At 45.2% G+C, this 11,804-nt stretch overlaps 1 protein-coding gene across 1 annotated transcript; it reads left to right on the top strand.

Annotated features, from left to right (window-relative positions):
- Window positions 1-533: 533 nt before the first annotated feature.
- LOC136793376 (putative testis-expressed protein 13C) lies at window positions 534-2,036 on the top strand. The gene has a single exon (XM_067023152.1). It carries the CDS (start codon window positions 534-536, stop codon window positions 2,034-2,036), a length of 1,503 nt encoding a protein of 500 aa, XP_066879253.1.
- The last annotated feature ends 9,768 nt before the right edge of the window (window positions 2,037-11,804 follow it).

Below are 11,804 nucleotides of genomic sequence, written 5' to 3'. Positions count from 1 at the left end.
GTATTCAAGGTCTGAAGTGTATCTAAGAACTAAGATGAAGCTGAGACGAAAGTAGAACTGCACCCACCTATGCAGATCCACCCAGTTAGGAATTCATTCCACCGTGCTGGATATTGTTCTTCTGAAATTCTTAGAAACAGTAACGCCTTCTAAAGGTTCACTGTGGCACCCAGTGCAGCTTCCGGCCTGCTCACCCGGAAGGGGGGCTCTGGCAGCGAGGTTAGTCCCAGCAGGCCTTGCGGGGTCACTCGGTGCTCGCCTGTGACATGTCCTCTCCTGTGACGTGTCACGCCGTCGGCCGGCAGGGGTTGGCGCGGTGAGGGGATCTGCTTTACTTTCTGTGAGGAAAGCCGGACCGTGACAGAGGAAAGAGGCCGAGGAGGAGGCCAGGACTGGGCTAGAACTGAAGGAGGACTGAGCCGGGAGGTGAGGGGCTTTACCGGCGGCGGCGGCGGCGGCGGCGGGGGCGGCGGGGGCGGCGGGGGCGGGCGGCATCTCCCGTGAGGCGGTTGGTTGACTAGGCCGCAGCGGCCATGGCCGTGGACTTTGGGGACCATGCCAGCGGGTTCCGCCACAACGAGGTGATCAGATTCATCAACAATGAAGTCCTCATGAATGGGGGCGGCCCCGATTTCTACGTGGCCTTCTCCTCGCGGCCCTGGAATGAGGTAGAGGATGCGCTGCGCGTCATCATCGCTGACCCGCAGGTGCCGTGCACCCTCAAGAGGGCCTGTGCCTGGAGCGCGCTGGCCTTGAGCGTGCGTGTGGCCGCGAGGCAGCAGGAGCAGCAGGCGCAGCAGGCGCACTGGGTTTGGTGGCTCCAGGAGAAGGTAGAGGAACACGAGGCGGTTTCCTGGGCCCTCTCCGCCGAGCTGTGGCGCCTGCGCGAGGAGCGCGAGGAGGCAGCAGTGCAGCTACGAGGCACGTGGGCCGCCTGGCAGCAGGCATTGGATGAGCGAGATATGTTGCATGGGCAGCTGCTCCAGCTCGAGAGACCGGTCCATGTAGCCCCATTGGCCCATGAAGTGGTGCCTCAGCCTCGACCTGAGGAGCTTGGGGCCACAGCATGGACCATGGATCCAGGGGAACTGGGCAATATGGTAGCTACGGGGGCACAGGGTATGCCTCAGTCAGAGGGCCAGATGGCAGCCCCAGCAGCTGGGGATTATGTACCGGGATCCCAGAGCCTCTGGGCCCAGGTGATGCAACACCCTGTGCCAGTGCTGGTGCCACAGCCATTCCCATTCCACGTGCCATTCCCAGCGGGATGCCAGTGCTCGACATCTTTACCATCCTCAGCAGTTATGGAGGGAGCAGCCGCGGCAGCAGCAACAATAGCATCAGTCATACCCCAGAACTCTACTCCGGGAACCTACCCACTTGGCCTGTGGGCCCAGGAAGAGATGGCCCTACCGTATGACTGGAATTACTGTGGCCAGGAGGAATATTCTGAGAACCTCCAGGGGGAATATTCCCTGGAGGACAGCGGAAGCCACAGACTAGAGGAAGATCCTGTGGGTCCCCAGGGGATGCCCTCCCTGGGGGCAGATTACCCTCCCTGGGGGCAGATGCCCTCCCTGGGGGCCCATTACTACAGCAGAAGCTGCAGCCAGGAAGAAGATCCTGGGAGGCCCCGGGAGACAGCCCCCCTGGGAGACAGCAGGAGCCACAGCCAGAACGAATGTCCAGTGCTGCCCCAGGAAAAGTACCCCCTGGGGAAGAGCGAGAGCCACAACCAAGAAGAAGGTCCAGAGAATTCCCAGGGGACATCTCCCCTGGGACGCAGCACAAGCCGTGATGTGAGAAAAAAACCAAAGAAACAGCAGCCTCAGGGAAAGAAGGCCAAGCAACCAAAACGGAAACAAGCCTCAGGTTCCCAGCATCAGGGGACGCCTGCCTCATACGTCAGTCCTAAGAGTTGCGAGTGCCCACGGTGTAAAGCCATGAATTTTCCATTGCGCAAGCCGTGCTATAAATGCAAGAAAGTCTACAAGGCAGTTGAGAGTGGAGGCCCGGACCCAGGACAAACCCACTAATTTCAGGACGGTAAGTAAGAATGGAAACACTCCAAAGAAAAACCAATTTCCTAACAACCCCCTCTCTCTTTTTTTTTTTTTTTTTTTTTTTTTTTTTTTTTTTTGCGTTACGCGGGCCTCTCCCGTTGCGGAGCACAGGCTCCGGACGCGCAGGCGCAGCGGCCATGGCTCACGGGCCCAGCCGCTCCGCGACACGTGGGATCTTCCCGGACCGGGGCACGAACCCGTGTCCCCTGCATCGGCAGGCGGACTCTCAACCGCTGCGCCGCCAGGGAAACCCCAACCCCCCCTCTTTTGATCAAAAAGTAATTCATTTACTTCACAGAAAACCAAAATCATGAAATAGAAAATAAAATAAAATAATTCATTATCCCATTACCCAAATTAAGCAATTTTTATCATCTGAGTACACACACAAATATATATACACACACATTTATATTCTAATTTTGTACATTTATTTTAACAAAGATATACTACTTTGAGTATCACACTTTTAAATTAAGGGATTTCTCCTTATTTCTTGTAAGTTTGCAGGTGCTGGATTCTGGATGGCTGACGCTAATTCGTTGACACCCTGGAGATGCTGAAGTCATGAAGAATTTATTTTCTTTTTCACTCATGTCTGTTTTATTAACCTTCTTTTCCTGAAAACACCATGTCTTTGCCTGGGAACAGCCATGTGTTTTTGGTTATAAGCTATAAGGAATTTTAGGAGCACTGCTTTTCCTTGAAAATGCTGTTGTTCCTTTGTAACCTACTGCAGTGTTCATGTTTTCTTCTTGTTTTTAAGTTTTATAGGTGAGGGCCTATTTTTGTGTCTCTGAGCCCAACAGAATATGCTTGTTGCTGAAGAATCTGAACCTATCCCATTAGAAGATCTTCCAAGAGCCTAAAGAAATAACTTCATTTCTGACTGACCTACACCTCAGTGAGACCCCCATTCCCCCACCACTGGCTGAAGCCAAGAAGAGTGAGAAGTCAGGGAAGAAGAGATGCTTTGGCACTTATTAGGGGGAAAAGGGGGGCAAAATAATTTTGTTAGGATTTAATTTCTCTGTTGGGACATGGAATTAATTCAGAAGTGTTGGTGGGGGGTTGCAGTGTTAAATACTATAGATGATAGCAAGTTTGTTGGTTTTCATGTAAGTAATTAAATAGTTATTGCCTAGTGTATGATAAGAGCTAGAATTATATGGTATTATCTAGTGCACACATAACTCTTTTTAGTGAGTTTGGTTAGATGACAGGAGAGACCATAATTTGAGATACATCACAGATCAGAGGTGACTTATTTGTCTTGCATGTATTGTAACCTTCAGGTAAACCTAATTGATACAACATCCAGATATTTTTGCAGTTCCGGGGGCAACAAAGAGACTTTAATTGGAAGGACTTGATTGCCGAACTGCTCATCTCACTGGTCCCATGTGAGACAAATGAGTAGCGGCAAAGAGTGGAAAAGTGGCCCTAACAAAATTGCAGGCAGGACTTTTCTGATACTCTCCTGATTTCCTCCCTTGAGAGGGACAGCTGGTCTCCTGGTTGCCTGAAAGACCACTGGGCGACTGTCTTAAAGAAGGATGGTGCTTGGGGGAGTGTTTGAGGCCTCAGCTTCAGGCAGCCACCATCCCAAGCCCCTTTCTGGTCAGTGAATGAAGAACTAAATGGATTCCAAGGACAGACATCGTGCTATGGATGGCGCTTCTCTTGGGAGGACTAGTTGGATTAAGAATAGAACTGGACTGGGACAAGCACTCTTGAGAATGCTCCTGGGCCCTTCTCTTCCACTTGGTGTGTTCTCTGCCAGCTTCTCAGAGGCAAGTGGAGCCCACGGGTGGGAAGTCAGATCAGCCTCCAGTCTGAGCAAAAGGTGTCCTCGAGTTCCCCAGGAGATTCCAGCTCACCAAGCTCAACCTTTGTCAGAGGTTTTCTGATTCTAACTAGCAACAAAGAGTGTGCACTTACTTGCCGTGTCTTCTGTGTACCTCGGGGCAGGTTTGCTCAGAAGCGGCAGTTTGAATCTGCATTTTCCCTCCATCCCACTGAGGTAACGGAAAATCCAATCTCATTCGCTATTGAAGGGCCCCTCCTCTTCCTGTGAGTTACTCAAGAATGGGAGGGGGAGGGCCTTCTACAGGGTCTTCAATCCATTGTGACTGTCCCTGCTCCCCTCACTGTCCAGTCCCCGCTGTTCCTTGAAGGTGGGCATCTCTACTACTCCTGGGCCCGTGGGGCACGAGAGGTGAGGTGAGGAGGGGGTTTCTGCCTAGGCTGGGAGCCCTAATGCCTGGTGTCCAGCCTCCCTGCATGCACCGAGAAGCCATTTCCCTGAGGCCCTGTATCCCAGAGGTCCCTTGAGCAGAAGTTTCCCTCCTGCGTTTCTGCCCTGCGAGGCACTGCCCCCTCCCTCCTATGCAGAACCCCATCAAGATGCTCAGGATTCTGGAGAACAGCCAGGCGTAGACAGTCAGCTAACAAGACAAATGTTCCCTGAGGCAAAGGGGGGTAGAGTCTGGCTACCTGCTTGGGGTAGAGAGAGGGAAGGGGCAGAGAACAGACGTGAACCTGACCCACCAGCATTCTCTCTTCCCTCGGAGTCCTGATTACCAGGAGGCCTGGGTAAGTCGGGAGGGTGCTGGGGAGGAAGGGGACCGTCAGGGACATCAACCCAAAGCTAGGCTTTCTGGGTTGGAGAATGGCTTTGTGATACGCTTGTGTATGCTGATAGCTCTGTAGAATTCTGGGAAGATGCGACTTGGGAATTTTCCAGCATAATCTATTTTGGTGTACCAGCAGATCATTTTAGATCTCACTACATTTGCTTCAATTTATGGTTTCAAATGGACTCTGCTGTTCATTGGCGTGCCTTTTTAGGTCTACATGAGAGCACTCACCCTGTGCATAGCTTTTATATAGTTTAATATGGTTACAGTCTTTTAGGGCTGACTTTTTCCAAAGCAACCTGAATAACTGAGGCTGTCAAATCACTACTTTCTTCTCGAATGGGTACACACAAGAAAAGGCAGGAGGTTTCTTAGGCAAGAACCTGGGCTTTGGAATTAGAGAGACCTGAGTTCAGATACTTGCTCTTCTATTCACTAGCTGTGTGAACTTAAACAAGTCATTGAACTTCTCTGAGGCCCAGTGAGTGGTTGTTCCCTTTCCCTGCCCTCAGGGTTTTGCTCTGGATGCTGTGGTAATGAGTATAAGGGATTATTAATGGTCATAAGATCATTTATACCATTGAGTGCTTACTATGTGCTATAGGCACTCGAAGCACATTACCCTTTTGGTGACTGTAAGGTATAATAGGCACCTGTATTAATAGTTCTTCAACGTGAATATTATTACCCCCATTTTATAGATGTGGCAACTCAATAGCCAAATTTGGGAATTGGTGAAGCCTGGCTTCCAAATAAAATTTTACTGATTCTAATGTCTGTGCTCTTTCCATTATATCACACTGCCTTAACCTTTTACCCTTACTAAGTAATATATTTGTATGTTAACATGGATTATCAATGCCTGAGCCCAATGAAATGACTATAATGGAGAGACTTTGAGGCATAGTGGCAGTCTGGTGGTCAGGAGCTGATCTTTTAGAACCTCTCAGGCTTTGGGATATGTGATCATCTAGGCTGCCAGTAAGTAGGGCCACTTATTATCTCAGGACTGCAAACAAATAAAAAGTGGGGGGATGGTAATTTAGGCAGTAGGAGTGGCTTGTGTCTGATTCAGCAGACTGGCCTTATGAAAAGGTCTTTGAGCCGAGTTCAGTACTATTAAGGTAGAGGCCATCTTGATTGCTTATCTAAAGTCTGTCTGAATTACTCAGTTTTTAAGTGGGTGTTGTGCCAGCTGTTAACAGTCCAATAGATATGCATATATACTTTTCAGTGAGGAAGTAGGGGGAAAGGAGGCTTCAAAAGCTCCAGACTCTTGTTGCAAATGGTAATGGAATCGATGTTTTTAAAATCATGGTACTTTACAGATCAAGCAAACAGCATCCGTGGAAAGAAGACTTCCTATGCACTAGGCAGCGTGTTAGACTCTGTGAAGGTGATCATTATTGCCCTCAGCGATCTCCTGTTCTGTTAGAAGAAATAAGACAAATATACACCAGACACCAGTTATCAGTCTTTTTTCTTCAATTTTTCCAACATATTTTCTGGCCTGTAGATGTTGGTTTTCGAAGGATTCTGTGCATCAAACAGCATTATTTAATAAATGATTATTTTCTCAGTTAAAATGAAGAAAGCTGGGAATTCCCTGGTGGCGCAGTGGTTAAGAATCTGCCTGCCAATGCAGGCGACACGGGTTCGAGCCCTGGCCCGGGAAGATCCCACATGCCGCGGAGCAACTAAGCCCGTGCGCCACAACTACTGAGCCCGTGCTCTACAGCCCACAAGCCACAACTACTGAGCCCGTGTGCCACAACTACTGAAGCCCACGCGCCTAGAGCCCGTGCTCCGCAACAAGAGAAGCCACTGCAATGAGAAGCCCGTGTAGCACAACGAAGAGTAGTCCCTGCTCGACGCAACTAGAGAAAGCCCACGTGAAGCAACGAAGACCCAATGCGGCCAAAAATAAATAAATTTTTTTTAAAAATTAAGAAAGCCTGTATAAAGTTTCCTCACACAAGGTTGATACAATTCCAGCTAAGAGCAGCCACTTGCCATTTAAGTTTAGGATTTTTGTGAGGATTCAATGAATATTATTATTGTTACATGAAGCCTAATCGCAGGCAAATGGACCATTTTACTAGGCTGTTTGTAATACTGACAATACCTCAGAATCCATCACTACTGCCTTTTTAAACTTCTGTGAACTTTGGAAACACAAGTTAGGAACAAGTTGTATAGAAAGCTAGTAGTTTTAATACATGTTAAATACCAGTAAGTGCTAAAGGATTTTAGAGCAGTCCAAGTTCAGTATGGACCATTTTAGTTTGCAAAGCTTCCATGATAGCCAGCTGGTTTCAGATTGTGCCCTCATTTGATGAAACAGTTGCTAGAAAAGTTGAGTTTGTTTTACTTCAAAATAATATGTAGTATTACAGTTTCACTTGTGACATTCTGCAGCTTTTTGTTTTTATGTTTATATCTACTATTTTATGTCTTATTCTTCATTCTGTACTACGTTACAAAAATAATTGCACACAAGGCAGAAAGTTGTGATTACTTTTCTGGTAGGCAGCAATAAACCATACTCCAGTGTTTATAAAATGATTACAAAGAGCCCTCTGAGGGTTTTGTCTGTAAGTAAAAATTTTAGGATATTTAATCTCATTTATTTTTTTGTTTGATGTATATTTACTTTGATCATTTCAGTGAGCCATATTGGTTCCAGGAAAGAAAAGACTGAGCAAATATTGAAAATTTCACACTTTTACCACTAAACTGCCTGATATTGTCTAGAGAGTTTTGAAACTTCAGAACATATATGACCTGCTTTGTAAAAGACTCATACTATTGAACTCCCCGATGATCAATGTTTCTAACATTTTTTCATGACATATTTATTATAGAGAAGGAAAAGAAAAATAATGCCAATGTTGCATCTGTAACTGCAAAATTCATTCAGAAATCCACCATTAGCTATTTTGCTTGCTGGGATATAATTTTTTTTTAAAGATTTATTTATTATTTATTTATTTTGTTTATTTTTGGCTGTGTTGGGTCTTATTAGTTGCGGCATACAGGATCTTCGTTGAGTCATGTGGGATCTTTCGTTGCGGCACACGGGCTCTCGTTGTGGTGTGCGGGTTTTCTCTTCTCTAGTTGTGGCACGCAGGCTCCAGAGCCGCATGGGCTCTGTAGTTTGTGGCACATGGGCTCTAGTTGAGGCGTGCAAGCTCAGTAGTTGTGTCGCACGGGCTTAGTTGCCCCACGACATGTAGGATCTTAGTTCCCTGACCAGGGATCGAACCTGCGTCCTCTGTATAGGAAGGCGGATTCTTTACCACTGGACCACCAGCGAAGTCCCTGGGCTATAATATTTCATTTGTATTTACAAAGCTGCTTAGGGAAACATTTATAAAGTCCATTTCATTCCATTCCTTTGCCAAATTTTGGTGTTTGTGGTGTATAGATCAAAGTGGTCATCCATGTTTCAAAGCATCAGAGATTTCCTAAAAAATGTTCAGGCAAAAAAAAAAAAGTATGGATAAAATAGTCTCTTGGACTTTAATCTTTTAGTTTAAGCATCAGTGGTAGAACTTTATTTTTGAGCCTCCAAGAAAGAGAATAGATTTTTACAAGGAAAGCTGGAGGCTCCCTTACAAAGAGGTGATATTTTCTTGTCCTGATATCATACCTTGAGTGCCCCCAGCCAGGATGAAGGGAGGTAGAAAGAAGACTCAGACACAATCCAAAGGCGATGGGTTTGATGAGACCGAAAGGGCTACATGATGATTTATTTGTCTGTCAGGTGCTGAGATGTGAGTTATGAACAGTTGTTTCTATAAACCCAAATGAGGCAGACCACAGGATTGTCACTGATAAACAGTGAATGTGAAAGAAGTCAATGTCAGAAATGATATGCTCCTTGTGACAAATTTGCAAAGGGTTCTCTATGAAGGGAAAGAGGAAGGGGAAAGCAAGGGAGCTAAGTAGGTGTAGATTCTGTGTTAGGATCTGGGTATGTAAAGAGGAATACGACATCATCCCTGTCTTCTAGGAGTTCACAGACTAGTAGGAAAAAGAAACTTTGAGTGTCTCTTAGTTTCCAGGCACATCACATATGTCACTTCATTTTATCTTCACAGGGAAAGATAAGTAAAAACTGGCTAGGAGTGGCCTTCATTTGGTGTAGAAAAAGAATTGGGCGATAAGACTTTACCGGTATATCCAGGTCTTCCCAGGATAGAAGATGTCCAGACCACTTAAAAGTCAAACAAACAAACTACTCAGGGATGTATTACTTCGCATGGATAAGCTGATGACCCAGATCCCAGATCCTAAAGCCTGGACGAATAGACCTTGACTCTGGAAGAGCCTTCCAAGGTATACTGACCAGCGAGGCCCAGGATAGAACAGTGTATCTGATCTCATAAGGCGTATATAGATAGACATAGACATGCTACAAGTCAGAGCATAGGAACATTTGACACTTGAGAAGTGTGAGAAGAATATTCTAGAAGTCAAAATTACAGTTGCTAGATAGGAAACTGAAGCCTGACCAATCCGGTGCAGTGACCTCAGAATTAATATTGGGAGACAGAAGAGGATACGGTGAGATGCACAGGCTCTGAAGTCAGCAGGCTGTGTTCAAATCCCAGGCCTCACACTGACCAGTTGTGAAACCTCGAGCAGGCTACCCAAGCTCTCTGAGTTTTGGCTTCCCCATTGGTAAAATGGGGATAATAATAGTATTTGCTTCATAAGGTTGTTGATATAAATAAATGAGATAATATATGCAAAGTGCTTAGCAGGAAAGCCTGGAATGTAGTATTCAGTTAACATATATTAGCTATTATTCCAAGAATAAAACCTCAGAAGCAGGCAGAGTTTCAGCTAGAGTTAGGGAGTACCTTCTGAGTCATGAAGGAGGTAAACTTAGGACGAGTGAAAGGAACTGTACATAACAGACAGAAAGATAAAGACGTTGCTGTCTCGAGCAGGTTGTGCAGGTTTAGGATGTAAGTTGAGTTAAATGGCCCATTACTGTGCCTCTAGAGCCCCATCCTTCCCTCTATCGCAGCTCTTATTGAGTTAATTGTAATTGTTTGTTTGCTTGTCTGTCTTCACTAGACTATGAGCTACTTGAGACCAGGTATATGCTTTTCTTCTGTCTAACCTAAGTACCTACCTACCAGAGTGTCCATCATACAGTAGATGCTCATAAATGTTGGCTGAAAGAATAAACATATTTTTAGAAGGCTTAAATAAACACAACACTGTTTCTGAATTTTCACTTACAAAAGGGCGTTAGGAAAATTAACCTCATAGGTAAACCAACATATTATCAAAAGGAGGTGCTCTTTTTTTAAAAAAGATGTTGTAATTTTTTTCTTTTCTCGTTTTTTGTAAAGGAAGTGAATTTTAGTAAGAGAGAATGTGTAAACTCACCACAGGTGACAATATCATAACACTGTCACAGGAGAATTCACACCTATAGATGAGCTAGTTGAAGAACAAAGTTAGGTTTGAAAGGTTAGAGAAAAAGATTTTGAAATGTCAAATCCACTCTATAAAACTAACCACCCTTGCCATCATCCTTTTAATCTATCTGGGTTTGAGAATAGCCTAGGGCATTTGAAATGAAGACAATTAGCACCTCAGACAGGGCATCCACAAACAAAATGCTGTCACCTCTCAGAGACCTCAGGAGGTGACAAGTTTAGATAAGAAGATACTTTTGACCTTGGCTGACAGTTTGTCAATGCTTTTATATTTGATTTAAATGGCATCCATATTCTAAAAGGTTGTCGTTTGCTTTAAGCTGTGAAGCTCTCTTCCTCTACCTCATGGTTTTTATCTTTTAGGTTATTTAAAAACAACAAGAACAAAAATCTTTCCTCTATTGGGTAAGATCTGAGGAAACAGCTCCTGCTTCTTGCACACAAATGAGTTCATTCAATTCCCCCTCTGCTTCTCTCTAAAGTATGCTTGGCTTTCATTTAAAGCGCAGAATGTTAAAAGTTGGAAGTAGCGTTAGGGGTCATCTGGTTCAACTCCATTTGACAGATAGAGAAAATGAGGCTCAGAGAGAGGAAGTGATTTAATGGCAAAATATGGAGTATAATCAGACTCTCATAATTTCTGGACCAGTGCGTCCAATTCGTCTTGCTATTTCAAAAGTGGGCCAGAGGCACGTAGAACCAAATTTGTGTGTGTGCATTTTTTCCTCTTATTTTCTTGAGAGCACTAATTCCACTCATTCATTCACTCACTCAACGAATACATTTAGCATCTAATATGTTCCAGACACTGAGGATACATTGGTGACCAAGGTACACAAAATCTTGCCATCATGGACCCTATGTTCTAGTGGGGGAGACAGACAATCAGATAATTCTGCTTCTAAGGGAACTATATTTGTATTACGGGGCCCCTTCTTCCTAAGTCTTTCTCTATTGCTCCCCCTTTGTATTTTCTGTCCTTCCCTCTCTTGTGGGTATGGTGAGAGAGAAGAAAGCCATTACAATTCTTCTTTCTCTATACTTCAAGCTCAGCATGAGGTTTTGAATTTGCTAAAGTCAGGTTTAGTACTGGTGTAGCACTAGGGTGGAGATAGTATTTTTCATCAACGGTGCAGTAGTGGGCTGGCTCAGCTGTCAGCTTGCTTGTGAGATGACGGGCGAGGGACTGGATGTGAGAGTTGTACTATTACCTTATAATGTATCTGTTCCTTTTTTTATACAGTTTTAGTTGTGCTGAACCCCATCGTACCTGGCTGCTTTGACAGGCGTGCTCTTTTAGCAACACAGGACAAAACAGAGAACGAAAAGAAGAATGCATGGTACGCTTTTGCTGTCAGCTTGAGGCTGCTGTGTTCCTAAATTTGTGGATGATTTGTTCAGGGTTGTTCAGAGACAAAAAAGCTTAGGTTTTGGTTTTGCCTATGTGATGCTGAATGTTCTCACAACTCACCTCACAGGTGGGCTGTCGTCCATAGGGAGTGAAGGAGGGGATCCCCTTCCCTATCTTCTCCTTTCGGGTTTGAAATTCCACCACTCTGGGCTAATCATTTGCCCACTAATCTCTGGGCTAATCCTTTGCCCACTCAAAACATAAAGAGTTCAGTGTGGACTAATTTCTCAAG

Source organism: Kogia breviceps, chromosome X (genome assembly GCF_026419965.1).
Source record: "Kogia breviceps isolate mKogBre1 chromosome X, mKogBre1 haplotype 1, whole genome shotgun sequence".
In the NCBI taxonomy this organism is placed as follows: Eukaryota; Metazoa; Chordata; class Mammalia; order Artiodactyla; family Physeteridae; genus Kogia; species Kogia breviceps.
Note: the sequence above shows the minus strand (reverse complement) of the source record. Positions and strands in the feature narration are given on the sequence as shown.